Source organism: Dromiciops gliroides, chromosome 1 (assembly GCF_019393635.1).
Source record: "Dromiciops gliroides isolate mDroGli1 chromosome 1, mDroGli1.pri, whole genome shotgun sequence".
Taxonomy (NCBI): Eukaryota; Metazoa; Chordata; class Mammalia; order Microbiotheria; family Microbiotheriidae; genus Dromiciops; species Dromiciops gliroides.
In genome coordinates, this window is record NC_057861.1 from 72031773 (window position 1) to 72046335 (window position 14563).

The window sequence follows — 14563 nt, forward strand, 5'->3', positions numbered from 1 at the left end:
ACCTCCAGACTGTAGCTTAAGCCTTGAGTTTTACAGGTGAGGAAGTGGGCCCAGAGAAGTTAATGGACTCATCCTGTCCTAAGTCACACAGCTAGTAAGTAGCAGAAGTCCACAAGTGTATATTGTGCTCCCTATACCCCCAACTTCTAACCCCTAGCCTCTGGAGTTGGGTGAAGAGATTGGAGAAAGAGCAATCAGCATTTATTAAGTATCTCCTGAATGCCCCACACTGAGGGTACAAAGACAAAAATGGAATCATCCCTGCCCTCAAGGGGCTTGCATTTTATCTGAGAAAACAAAATAAATCTAGAATCCTTTGGCTGTAATAGGCACTTGCAGCCTCAGTGGTGAAGAAAGGGCTCATGTAGAGAGTGAAAGCCGAGCTCAGAAGGAAGCTGGATTAGTGTAAGACCGGGGGAAGGTTGATATCTATTCAGCACAGGGGACTGACTGTGTCAAGATGACAGAAACTGGGGATGGAATATCATGGATGAGAAGCACACCATGTTTGGCTGAAACATTGATTGTGTGAAGGGGAGTAAAGTGTGATAAATTTGGAATGGTAGATTGGGAGCCAGGTTGTGAAGTTTGATTATGATCCTAGAGAAAATAGGGAGCCACTATAGTTTATTGAGCAGGGGAGTGGTGTGCTTTAAGAAGAATCACTTCGGCAGCTGGGTGGAAGTTGGATTGCAAAGGAGAGTGAGTGCTGGCAGGCAGACCAATTAGGCTGGTACTGAAATGGGGGGGAGGGAGGCGACTTGGTGAGGGGCTGGATTAGAAGCTAGAGCCAGAATTGTAGATCATTAGAGGTGATCATTGAATTCCTGGCATCAGAGGAAGCTTCACTGAGAGAGTGTGGAGAAAGAAGAGAACTGAGCCCTGGACAGAGCCTTGGGGGTAGGACAGAGTGGGAACAGAGCCCACCCTTGCGGGGAGGTAGGTGAGATGTGCATGATGATCCAGGCAAGGGTTAGCTAGATACTCTGCAAGAGAACCAATCAGGAGCAGTATCACCAAAACCCAGGGAGAAAAAAAAAAAACATATGGGAAAGGTGAGTCAACAGCCTTGAATGCCACAGAGAGGTCAATAATAGCAACTAGCATTTAGGTGGGGCTTGAAGGTTGCTAAAGCGATTTATATGTGTTAACTCATTAGATCCTCACAACAGCCCTGGGAGGTAGGTGTTTACAGATGGGGAAACTGAGGCAAGCAGAGGTGTTTTGGGGGGGGGTGCGGTTTTAGGTGACTTGCCCAGAGTCACATAGCAAGGGAGGGTCTAAGGGAACATCCATTCCTGATTCCCAGGCCAAAGGGCTATCCACTTCACCATCTAGCTGCCCGAGGCCAAGACTTAGATAAGGCCCTGGGATTTGTGAGGTCATTGGAGGCCTTGGAGAGTGAGAGCAGCTTCCATTACTTGGTGACTTGGGAAGGCCTGGGGTGAGTGAGTCTAGAGGGTTGGGTTGTGTTTTTGTTGTTGTTGTTGGGTTTTTTACTGTGAAAGGGAGGAGATAGAGCTTGAGGGGATGGGAGAGTCAAATGGAGGCTAGATTTTAGGAAGAACCACCTCAGTGGTTGCCCTGAGGAGCTGGGGTCACAAGATCTCCAGCCGGGGGCCTTGGGGGAGTTCTGCTCCAACACCCCTCGTTTTATAGATAAGGAAGCTCATGGTTACTGACCTGCCCCAAACGACACAGGTAGTGAGGAAGGAGGTCAGATTCCCACATAGGAAACAGTGAGGACTTGCTGAGTGCTAAACTGTGCTGGGGACACTTGGCAGCTGTTGACCTTCAGAATAATAATAATAATAACAACAATAATATTTCTATAGTGCTTACTGTGCACCAGACACTTTACAAATATCATCTCCTTTGATCCACACAGTAACACTAAAGGTTGGTATTGTTATTATCCACATTTTACAGATGTGGAAACTGAGACAGAGGTTAAGTGACTTGCCCAGGGTCACGCAGCTAGTAAATGACTGAGGCCAGATTTGAACTCAGGTCTTCTGGATTCATTATGGGGCCGTGCCACCTAGCTGCCCTCTTTACCACTTATCTCTATAATTAGCCTCCTTTTAAAAAAATTATTTTTTATTCTGAATTCAGTCATCAACAAACATGAACCATGAAACAGAAACTTCCAGTGGTTCCCCATTGGCTCAAGAATAAAATATAAACTCCTTAGTCTGGTATTTTCAAGCCCTCTGTGACAACCATGAAAATTTGAATATTCAAAGAAGAAAAATGAAAATTGTAGTGTCTGAAACTGTGAACCTCCATGACATGCAGTTTTTTAAAGTACATATTAAATTTTACATGGTAGTATAAAATTGCCCTGTTTGGGGTTTCCTCAACTTTTTGCTTTCTTTTATGTATTTTTAAGTATCTAATTGATGCTCTTCTTTCCTTCCCTTCTTCCTTCTCTCTTTTCATTCTTCCTTTCTCTCCTCCCTTCCTTCCTTTCTTCCTTCCCTTGCCTGTCTTTCTTTCTCTTACCTTCCCTCCTCTTTTTCTTCCTTCTCTTCCTCCTTTTTTCTTCCTTTCCTCTCTCCTTCCCTCCTTTCTTTTCTTTCTTCCTTCCTTCTCTCTTTTCTTTTCCCTTCCTCCTTTTTTCTTTTTCTCCATTCTTTCTTCCCTTGCCTCCTTTATTCTTCTTCCTTTATTCCCTCCTTCCTCTTTTTTCTTTGTTTTTACCCTTTCCTCCCATCTTCCCTCCCTTCCTTCCATCTCTATCATAACCCACTAACCCCTTCTTTCCAGGTACACAGCTCCTCATCCCTATAAGAGCCTCCTACGCAGTCTCCCAGTTCCCAGTCTTTTCATTCTCTCCCCTACCTCCAGGTAGCCCCACCTTTCTTGTCCCCTCTCCGCCTTGTAAATTACCTTTTTTTTTTTTTTCTGCGGGTCCTTGGGGGTTAAGTGACTTGCCCAGGGTCACACAGCTAGTAAGTGTCAAGTGTCTGAGGCCGGATTTGAACTCAGGTCCTCTTGACTCCAGGGCCGGTGCTCTATCCACTTCGCCACCTAGCTGCCCCCTGTAAATTACTTTTTAGCCACTTGCCTGAGTACAACATCATAAGCTCCAACAAGTTGTACATAGGTAGTCGGGAGTCTCAGTTTGATGTACGATCTTCTTTTTCTCTTCTACTGTGTATATCGAAATGCCCATTTTCTTGAGTATTTGTTAAGTTTAGTTTTTTTTAAAAACTGAAAATAAATAAATCAAGTGAAGAACATGAACTTCTTGAGGGTAGATCCAGTTTTCAGTTTTGTCCTTGTGGAAGAGTGAATAAGAGAGCTGCCCTTGGAGCCAGAAGACCTAGGTTTAAGTTCTGCCTCAGACACACACTTGCTTATTTGTGTGACCCTGGGCAAATCCGCGGGCCTCTAGGTGTTGTAGCATCTGTTTCAGACCAAGTTGTGGAGAAGGAGCAGCCCTCCATTGGTAGGGGGATTTTCTTCCTTGGGAAGTTCCTAAAGCAGTGAAATCTTGAGTCGATGACCCATCCCTCGCACCGGGCCTGGCACACAGTGGGTGATTTAATAAATGTTTCTAGAATTGTTGAGCTTGTCCTTCCAGTCCAACCGAACCATTCCCTGAAATGGAGACGCCACGTGCATTTGTATGGGCAGTCTTCTGTGCCTGGAATAAGCTCCCTGCCCATCTCCACCTCTTAGAAACCTTGTGAGCCTACAAGGCTGGATGCAGGTGCCAGTTCTTCCATGTTGCTAGTGCCCCCACTCCCTCTTCTGGTCTGCCTTATGTCTTGCTTATTTCTCAGCATGTTCTCACCTCCCGGTAGAGAGTAAGCTCCTTGAGGACAGGGCTCTTTTGGTCTTTGTACTTTTGGGCCCAGGTCTTCGCCCAGTGTTGGGGACACGGGTGTACCCTTGATGGAATGTTGGATTGATTTGGTGAGTTGAGTTAAGCGATAAGAGGAAAAGCCTAAGGGCTGAGTTTTTATACTGGTAGATGAAGGGTATGCTCTAGATACAGCTTACTTAGATTCTTTTTTTGGGGGGGGAGGGGGGATGAGGCAGTTGGGGTTAAGTGACTTGCCCAGGGTCACACAGCTAGTAAGTGTCAAGTGTCTGAGACCGGATTTGAACTCAGGTCCTCCTGACTCCTGGGCTGGTGCTCTATCCACTGCACCACCTAGCTGCCCCTTGCTTAGATTCTTTTTTTTTTTTTTTTAGGCAATGGGGGTTAAGTGACTTGCCCACAGTCACACAGCTAGTAAGTGTCAAGTGTCTGAGGCCGAATTTGAACTCAGGTACTCCTGAATCCAGGGCCGGTGCTTCAACCACTGCACCATCTAGCTGCCCCCCCTTACTTAGATTCTTAAGGACACTGTTAGTTAAAGTGGCCATGCTATCCTTGTGGAAAAGATGGAGAGATAAGAGCCAGCCAATGAATTGGACATGTTTGCACAGCCAGACACCCCACCCCCCACCCCCACCCCCTGCCCAGTAGCTAGTCATGGTTCAAGGGCAAGTCAGGAGGTGGTCTCCAAGGGAGTGGCCCAGGAATCTGGTTTTTTTTTGTTTGGTTTTTTTTTTGTTTGGTTTTTTTTTTTTTTTTGCGGGGCAATGGGGGTTAAGTGACTTGCCCAGGGTCACACAGCCAGTAAGTGTCAAGTGTCTGAGGTCGGATTTGAACTCAGGTACTCCTGAATCCAGGGCCGGTGCTTTATCCACTTCGCCACCTAGCTGCCCCGCCAGGAATCTGTTTTTGATGCTGATTTTTAAAATGTTGTTTTTTAAATCAGTGATGTGGATAAAAGCATAGCTGGCATGAGCCTCAGATTTGCAGGTGACATGAAGCCAAGAATGATGGGCTACCAAGTTAGATAGGATCCAAAAAGACCATGGTCAGATAGAAGAAGAGGAAATATAATAGAGACAAAATGTGAAGTCAACACTGGGATTCCAAAAATAAAAGACTCCCCACGTGCAGGATGTATGAAGTGTGACTATACTACAAGAAGATCTGAGGGTCTTAGTGGACCAGAATCTCCCTGAAAGTGTCTGTAACATGATAGAACAGCTTTAAAAAAAAAAAAAAGCTCATGCCTTCTTAGGCCATATTGAGAGGTCGAGCTTTCTGGAATATGGAGGCAATCATCCTGCCCTGGCCAGACCACATCTGCGATATTGTGGCCAGTCCTGTATGCTACATGTTAGCAAGGCTATTGGTCCTCTGGATCAGGGCTTCTTAAACTTTTTCTACTCCCCATCCTTCTGCCCAAGAAATTTTTATGCCACCCCAGTTATATCAGTCTATCAAATAGGTATACATAACTTTTTATTGTTGCCGAATTTTTCGCAGTCCCTACAATTCAGTTACAAGACCCCCCCCAAGGGGTCACAACCCACAGTTGAAGAAGCTTTGCTCTGGAGCATGTCCAAAGAAGGGCAATTGAGATAATAAAGGCTCTTGAGTGCAGCAAGGACCAGTTGAAGGAGCTGGGAACGTTTAGCCTGGGGAAGAAAAGACTCAAGAGTTCCCTAGAGTGGCAGTCTTCAAGTATATTTGAAAGTTGAGTTTGGTTTGTTGGCCCCAGGAGGCAGAGCTGAGAGCAGATGCTGAGAGTCGCAAAGGGACTGACTGACTGGGCCTTGACTATCAGGGAAAACGTAATCATTAGAGCTTTACCAAAAGGGAGCAGGCTTTCTCTATGCACACCTTCTTTGGGGGTCTTCATGCAAAGGCTTCTGGGGTATACACCATTAGAGAGATTGTTTTCCAGTGATGGACTGAACTGAATTGCCATTGAGTTTCCTTCCAACTCCGAAATCCTGTGACTCTGTGGAATCGATAGTTAGGGAGTAGGGAAGAATATGATGATCCAGTGAAAGAGACTGAGAAGAAGGGCTTCAGGTAAGAAGAGAGGATTCCAAGAAAGCCCCGTAGAAACCAAGGGGAGAGAGGGTGGCCAGCAGGGCTCAATACTACAGAAAGGTCAAGAAGGTTGAGGATTGGGAAAAGATCATTGCAACTAAGATGTCATTGGTGACCTTTAAGAGACCAGTTTCAGTCGAGCAGAACCCGTTGTATTCTCTGGCCAGCAGTTGGCCCCAGAGTCCATTGTCTGTCTCCTGGAAGAGGCCAGGAGCTATCAGTCTGTATGTGGGGGAGAAGCTACCGAGTTCACTAGCTCTTTGCCAGTATCTGTCTGTCTATCTCTCAGCAGAGAGCAGCGATCAGAGGTTGGGTCTATACTCAAGGGGAGGGGGAAGAACAGTGTTGAGGCCAGCTCTAATGGAGAAAACAAGGTGGAGATTGTCAGCATCTGTCCTGGGGCTCTGAGCTTGCTGCCTCCCCGCCCCCCCCCCCCCCATTTGGCCCACCTCAGCCCTAGCTCTTGGGGCTGATGGGAAAAGAACTTGAACAGCTGGGAGCAGGAAAAGGAGCTGAGAGCATGGATGGGTGGGGGTGGGGCAGGGGTGGGAAGGGGTCCAACCAGGGGCTTGGAGGTCACTAGGCAGGAGAACCACATTCTCAGGCCCCTAGCTGAGGGCGGGGCAACCCTGATGTTCCCTGAAAGCTTCATTTTGGTGATGGAATCTCAGTAAGCCCCTCCCCATCCTGTCCTGTCTTGTGTTTGGATAAAAACATTCGTGTGCATGCGCGTGCGTGCGTGCGTGTGTGTGTGTGTGTGTGTGTGTGTGTGAGAAAAACCATACACATTCCAAATTCCTGTTCCTTCCTCATCCCCTGGGTAGACAAGAGGCTACATCTTTGATTAATTCACTAATTAGTAACAAGGAGTCCCCCAAACCTCCCCTCTTCTACCCCAACCCCACCCCCACAAGTGCCTAACTGTGTACCAGGGAATGCCAGGAAGAAGACACACAACCCATTTCCTTGGGGGCTGGGTTCAGGACATCAGTAAAGGAGTCCCAGGGAGACAGGACAGTCTGATACTCATGGATCATTGGGGAATGATACAATGCAGTAGAATAATGTACCAGACGCCAGACCCCCAGGGTTCAAATTGGGAGTGAGTGTGAGGCAGGGAAGATTGGAGAAGCCCAGTGGAGGTGGAACTTGGGCAGGATCTTAAAGATTGGTTAAGAATTGGATGGGTAGTGATCCTGGGCAAATCACTTAACCCCAATTGCCTCACTAAAAAAAAAAAAAAAAAAAAGAATTGGATGGATAGAAAATGTATTCCAAGTGGGGCAGCTAGGTGGCACAGTGGATAGAGCACCGGCCCTGAATTCAGGAGAACCTGAGTTCAAATCCGGCCTCAGACACTTGACACTTACTAGCTGTGTGACCCTGGGCAAGTCACTTAACCCCCATTGCCCCGCAAAAAGAAAAGAAAAGAAAAGAAAATGTATTCCAGATAAATGTAAGCTTCCTCAGGGCAGGGACTATTTTGTGTTTGTTTTTTTTTGTTTTTATTTTTGCAGGCAATGGGGGTTAAGTGACTTGCCCAGGGTCACACAGCTAGTAAGTGTCAAGTGTCTGAGGCCGGATTTGAACTCAGGTACTCCTGAATCCAGGGCCGGTGCTTTAACCACTGCGCCATCTAGCTGCCCCTATTTTGTGTTTTTGTCCGGTTTTGCCACAGTAGGTTATCACTGCTTTTGTTGAATTGGAATAATTTGACAGGGAGGCTGTATTTAGTTCAAGAAGCCTGGGGGCTGCCACACAGGTATTGGGCTGGCCTGCTAGGTCAGCTCAGAGGTCCCTTCCATTGCTGAGACTGAAGAGTAGCCCTTTGCCTTCTCCAAGACTATGCCTGTCAGTTCTGGGGGAATGGGCAAAATCCTTAGCCCTGTTCACCAAGTGGGGAGATAGGAGCCCAGCACCCTTGAGTGTGCCATCCCAGCTGATAAAAAAGCGAGGTTTCAGACTTGCCGCATCTCCTGAGGCCGACGAAAGGGGCTCAGGAAGGAAGCGTCTTGGCCATCCGTCTTGTGCTGGAGCCCCATTTGATCTCGGCCCATGTGTGGGGTCAGAACAGGACTTGGAGGCTCAGAATTGGGGCCGTATTGGCTGGAGCTTCAAAGGGAGGGATGGATAACTGTCTGACTTGGGGATGTTTTGCCCGAGACCACCCATGGCTTAGGCCATTAACCCCTCTGGTCCTGTCTCCTTCCTCTTCATGTCATACTTTTGTTGTTGTTGTTTAGTCGTGCCAGATGACTCTTTGTGACCCCATTTGGGGTTTTCTTGGCAGAGATACTGGAGTGGTTTGCCGTTTCTTTCTCCAGCTCATTGTACTGTTGAGAAAACAGGCGAACAGGGTTAAGTGACTTGCCTAGGGTCACACAGCTAGAAAGTGTTTGAGGTTGGATTTGAACTTAGATCTTCCTGACTCTAGGCCAGTGATCTACCCGCTATGCCACATAGCTGCCCCTTTGTCGTACTTAACAACCAACTAAAATATGATGTCTCTATCTGGCCTGCTGACTGTGGTGGGGGTTCCTTGTCTAACTGCCTGATTTGTCCTTTTATTTACCTACCTACCTTTTGCCATAGAAATGTGGCTCCATCTTCCAGGAATACAGCGGGCAAAGACCTCCAAAGCTGGAGGACGACTGTCCTCAACTTTCTTTGCCCAAGCATGACAGAGAGAGGTGCTGGGCCCAACTAGGCCTGGGATCTGTGTCCAGGCTGCAGTGACAGTACCCCCTCTATTCATTCCTGCTCAGGGGATTCCCACACCTCATTCCCGCTTCTAAGTCTACCTGCCCTTCCAGTTCCATCTAGAACATCACCTCCTCCAAGAAGAATTCCTCAACTGACCCCAGCCCCAGCACATTACAGGATCATCCATTCAGAGCTGGAAGCAAGGCCATGTGGTCCAGACTCCTTGTTTTAAAAGATGGAGGGGGGGGGCGGGGGACAGCTAGGTGGCACAGTGGAAAAGGCACTGGCTCAGGATTCAGGAGGACCTGAGTTCTAATCCAGTCTCAGACACTTGACACTTACTAGCTATGTGTTCCTGGGCAAGTCACTTGACCCTCATTGCCCCACAAAAAAAAAAAAAAAAGATGAGGGAGGTGGCACAGTGGATAAAGCACCGGCCTGGATTCAGGAGGACCCGAGTTCAAAGCCGGCCTCAGACACTTAACACTTACTAGCTGTGTGACCCTGGGTAAGTCACTCAACCCCCATTGCCTCTCAAAAAAACAAAAAAAAAAAGATGAGGGAACTGAGACCCACAGAGGGGAAGGAATTTAAGTCATATAAGTGGTAGATGGTAGGGCTGGAATTTGAGCCCAGATGATCTGACCCCGGATTTGGCACCTCTTTTGTTTTTTGACTGGACCGCCTTCAGAATTCCAGCCTTTTAGCCTCCCTCCTGATTCCATCCTGCTCAGAATTTGCTGGTGAATCTGCCTTGTAGCTGGGGAAAGCCCCCGGAGGGTGGGGGCCCTGTTTGACCCCGGTTCCACCTCAGTGTTTAGCTGAGCATGAGGCTAAATGTGCCCACAGGTTGGGGGATGAAGGACTCAGGAGATGGGGTGGTCTAAGGACCGGGGGTTCCCTCCTCCTGTGGCCAGGGCTCTTGGGACTGCCTTTGAAGCACAGAGGGCCAAGGCAAGGCCTTCCTGGAGCGCACCCCAAAGCCGACAGCGTGGGAGAGGGCTGGCCTGATTTCCTTTCTAGCTGGACTGCTTGTTTTCTGAAGGGTCCTGTCCTTGGATCTCTTCCTGACAGCTTGGCCCTCCCCCGCCCACCCCCTTCTCCTCTGCCCCCAGGCCCAACCCTTTGCCTTCCCCCAGGGATTCCCCTGGGGAAGCAGAGCCTGGAATGCTAGAACCCCTCCCTTCCCAGCCTGGCAGCTGCTGGGGGGGTGGCGAGGCAGGGGGAGGAAGGAGGAGGAGGAGGAGGTATGCTCTGTTTCCATTGTCTGGGAAGGCCTCAGCTCAGCCATTCCACAAGCCCCTGTCAGTCTCCTTCCTTCTTCTCTAGAAATCTCTTAGAGTGCCTGAGGGATCCTTGTAACAGGGCACCTTGGGAGGGAGCCGAGCCCACTGTAACTTCATCCCTGTACCCTGAGGGTGCAGGTTCAGGGCATGATGGGGGAGACAGAAAGAAGGGACCACAGAGCCTCATTTGTGATGGGGCGGGGGGGGGGGCTTTCTGGGGTCAGCTGTGCTGGTGAGGGGAGGCGGCCCTTTCCTCCCCAACAGGGCACTGGAAAGAGCTCTTTGAAGTCAGAGTCCAGCTCCCATATCTACTCCCTGCAGGACTGCGGACAAGTTCAGACAGACAGACAGACAGACAGACATAGAGACAGAGACAGGGAGAAGAAGGAGGGAGAGAGAGAAAGAGTAGAGGCAGGAGGGCGGAGAAGACAAGAGAGACTGAAAGAGAGACAGAAAGGAGAAGGAAGGAGATGCAGGGAGGGAGAGGAGAGACAGAGAAAGGAGAACGAATAGAGGGAGAGAGAAGGAGGGAAGGGGGAAGAAAAGAGAGAGGGAGCCAGCAGCTGAGCAGCAAGGGTCCAGAGGGTCAGCAGTGTTTGGCTGATGAGGCCTGCCAGGGAAGGCTCGTGCTCCATTTCTGGCTGATTTGCTGAGTAACTTTGGGCAAATCACTGGGCCTCTCTGGCTTTTTGTTTTCTCATCTATCGATGAGCAGGGTGGACCTCTGAAATCTCCTGCAGCTCTTGGTGCCAGAGGCTGCCAATCTGAGGCCGGTTCCTTGCTCTGGAGGCTTGGGGCCTGGGCAGGGGAGGGGTGGGGGTGCCAGTGCTGGTTGGGGAGGGCCCTGAGGGGGGCCTCAGAGCTGCTGGCTGTAGGACCAGCCTGGCCCAGAGATCCTTTGGGCTCCGGGGACTGCCGACCCCTTCAGAAAGCACCCTCTGTGTTCTGAAGCCGCCCAGAAGTGACTCCCCAGGCCCAGATGGTGTGAGGCACTATCTCCTCTCCCCCCCACTCATGTGGAGCCACACACACATACACAGATAGGCAAACACACCTATCCACGGATGTGCGTGAGGGGAGAGCTGGGGACGTGAGATCCTGTGCTCACCAATGTCTGTGTCACCAGGAAGCACACAGGGAGAAGGCTGGGCGGCTATTGTCCTGGCCTGATCAGGTGGCCCGTGCTCTGTGGGAGGGAGGCTTAGGGGGCCCAGGGTTGGTTACCACCTCTGTCCTTGTTGGGCCACCTCTGCCCTGCTGCTGTGGCCGAGGCCATGCTGCTCACCGAAGGGTGGTGTTCAAGCAAGTAGAGCACAACATCCAGGGGACAGGAGACCTGGGCCAGGGCTGCAGGTAACTCACTGTGTACCTTGGGATAAGTCTCTCCCCCTCAGTTTCCTAATTGGTCAAATACGGGTAATGCCACTAACTCCCCTCTCCCCAGGACGCAGCTCTGAGGAGCTGAGAGGTCATTATTCTGAGAGTGCCCCGGTCAGCACCCTGGCCCTGGGTGACACTTCTCCCTCATGACCCCAGAGTGGGAGGGAACTGGGCACAGCTGCCCCATAAGCCGACAACGAGGACTGAGGCCATAGGCTGCCTGTGATAGTCCATCCAAGCGAATAGTGGCTCTGTTGTTTCCTCACCCCATCCCCCACCCATAGGGGGGCAGGGAAGTGTGTTCCTAAAGTTTTGCAGCTGGTCGAGGGTGAGAGGAGCTGTCACCCCTGGGCACCGAGGGACTGACTGACCAGTGGCTCCCCAGGAGCTCATGTAAGATCCTGGCCTGAGCCTACCCCCTAATCCAGCAGAGGAGAGCAACAGGCTGAGCTCTGGGCATCACTGATGGTCTGCACAGCCTCCTCTATAAGAGGAGAGGCCAGTGCTTTACTCTGCTTTGCAACTGGGGAGACTGAGACTCAGAGAGGGCAGGAAACGGCCCTTGGTCACACAGCAGTCCAGTAGAGTTCAGGAGGAACTGTCTGTCCCACTTTTGTATTGATCTGCCCATGCCTGGTACTTAGTAAATGCTTAATAAACTTAGGTTGATTGAATTAAAGTACCGAGGCATGACTAGAACTCAGGGCTTCTGAGGGTCTCTGCCCACTATCCCACACTCCCCACGTAATGAATAAATGTTTTACCTTGGAAGGAAACAGAGGCCAGGCAATCAGCTAAGGCCCTTGCTGAGAATTCAGGGAGCCAAGAGCCCAGCTTCCCCAGCCTCTGGCCCCCTGTACCCCCTGGTCCTCCCCCCATACCCTGGTCCCCCCCATACCCCCTGGCCCCCCATAGCCCTTTGTTCCCCACCCCCAGCCCCTGGCAAGCTATTCTCTCAGATCCAGCTGAGAGTATGGGTTGGGACCCAGGCTGATTGTCAAGGGTTCCCATCCTTGGGCCTCTGTCCCCCCTTTTCCTCTGTGTGAATATGGAATCATTTCTTCCAGTTTTCCCTGCCATATCTAAGCCCTTCCTGCCTGTCCCCATGCCCAGGGCAGGAGGCGGTGGTACCTGGCATTTCATTACTGAGGGGGACATAAGGGACCCCGGGGTCCCAGGGTGGTTCCTTCTGGTTTTGTTCCTGACCCTGGCCCAGCCAGAGCTCGGGGTTGTCCCTGTGGAAGGAGACGCCTGAGCCCAGCCAGCCAGCCCCCAGTCCCCCTGAGCCCAGCTTGTGCCCTGCAGGACGGTGGCGGCAGAAGTCAGGAAGCAGGTGTCCCGAGAGTATGGCAGCTCGCCTCAGCTCTGCAAGAGGAGAAGCGGCTCCCAGCAGGTTGTGAGTCGGGGCCCCAGGGAGGCTGGGGGGGGGGGGAGGGCAGCGGAGGGAGAACAGCTGCTGTGGACGGGGGGCCTGTCGCCAGGTGGGGGCAGATCTGGTTACTGCTGCTGGCCGGCTCAGAGCCCCTCCTGCTGCCGAAGTGCTTCAATGTCGTGGCAGCCAGAGAGGGGGACACCCAGGCCTGCTTGTTTAGCGTGGGCAGAGGTACACTCGGGTGTCTGTGCCCCGCCCGGACTCACCATGCACCTGCATGCCCGGCCTCACACAGGCCACCCTGGCCATCCGCCAGCATGCTGCCCCAGCCGCCCCAGCTCCTGCTGGCATCTGGGGCGGCCGGGTTTCCCACTCCCCTGCTGTGCCCGGCCTGAGCTTCACAAACCTGTCTCCTTCCGTTTCTGTGGCACAGAAACCTCCCTCCTCCCCATCTCACAGATGGGGAGACTGAGGCAGCTGCCTGGGATCAGGCCCTAGGAGTTTTGACACCCAGGCCAAGGCTCTGTGGGGAACATAGGCCTATGTTCTGTCCAGCTTGGGAGATACGGGGGCACATTTGAGCCCTGGAAGAAGAGGAGGGGGCCCGGGCTGGGAGCAGGGTGGCTGTAGCTGGTCTAACATCAGTCCCAGGTGATTTTGTCCCATTGACCCTGGGGTGAAGGGGGTGGCACAGAATAGACAGCTTGGGTTTGTGGGGGGTAGCATTTTGTCACATATCCCCCCCCCCAAGCTTTTTCTCTGCTGGGGGCCAGTCAGGGAAAGGGGAGAAGGGTTAGCAATCTGACTGGAATAGCCCAAGAGAGGGCTGGGAATGGTTAGAGAAAAGGGAAAGGAAACTGGTAATGACGTTCAATGCCCCAGCCAGGTCTAGTCTAGGGTTAAGGTCCCTTCCTTCCTCCCACCGTCCCCTGTGGTTGTTGCGGTTCCCCTCCCACACTTCCTCCTGTGGTTTGGGTATCTCTGCCTGTGGGTGGGGAAAGGGAAGCCGGGGCTCCAGGCTCAGTCCAGTCCTCAGGCTTTTGACTTCAGGAAGAGTTTGCCTCGGCTCCAGTGCTCCCTCTACTCCTCATCCCTTCACTGGGCTCTCTTCTCCCAATAAATGCACGTTACTCTTAGGGTCAGAGGTCCCACTCCACCAGGGCCAGAGTTCCTCCTTCTCCGCCCTTCTCAAGTTCCTAGACCCTCCCCATCCCTCTGCCAGACTCTTCCCTCTCCTCTCCCTGCTCCTCTTCACTTCTCCCTTTCTTCCTCCTCCTCTTCCTCCCTCTCCCTCCTCCCCTCCTCTCTTCTTCCTCTTTACCCTCTTCCTCCTTATCTCTTCCTTCTCCCTTTTCTCCTCCCCCTACTCTTTTTCCCCTCCTCTCATCCTTCCCTCCTCCCCCTCCTCCTTATCCCCTCTCCTCCTCCCTCTCCCTCCTCCCATCCCTCCCCTCCTCCTCACCTAATCATCATCAGCACTGCCCCCTGCTGCTTGGGTTGAGATTGACACGTTACCAGGGACAGACCCTCTAGGATAAGTCCCAGCTCCGTATGGGGGTTGGGGGGAGAGGAGGGGACACAGTGAACCACAATGACCGAGCTGGAAGAGGACCTTAGAGACCTTCAAGTCCAAACTCCTAATTTTGCAGTTAGGGAAACAGACCCGGAGAGAGGGAGACTTGCCCCAGGTCACACAGCTCATAATTCAAGTGAGGCCTCATGGCGCAGGCTGGCCACAGACTCAGGGCTTGGCATGGGGAAGAAGGATTCAACGGTTCTGTTTTGTGCCAGAGGCCATGACTAGGAGCAATAAAGGAAGCTACAGAGAGGCGGATTTCAGTTCAACATAAGGAAAAAACTGGTGAAGCCTCCGCACCGACCTGAAGTAGCCCGGGGAGCCTTGGAAGGCAC

At 51.4% G+C, this 14563-nt stretch overlaps 1 protein-coding gene across 9 annotated transcripts in view; it reads left to right on the forward strand.

The window, feature by feature from the left end:
* The window catches only part of DOCK6 (dedicator of cytokinesis 6), a 57311-nt gene that overhangs the window by 2064 nt on the left and 40684 nt on the right, over window positions 1–14563 (forward strand). For 6 of the 9 annotated variants that reach the window (XR_006356428.1, XM_044004987.1, XM_044005036.1 and 3 more), the window contains exon 2: window positions 12586–12676. Coding sequence is in view for 8 of the 9 variants with exons in the window: in XM_044004987.1 (XP_043860922.1) it covers window positions 12586–12676 (91 nt within the window). In the remaining variant the exon portion in view is untranslated. The remainder of the gene's footprint in view (window positions 1–12585; window positions 12677–14563) is intronic. The other 3 variants (XM_044004993.1, XM_044005010.1, XM_044005027.1) reach the window with 1 other exon arrangement.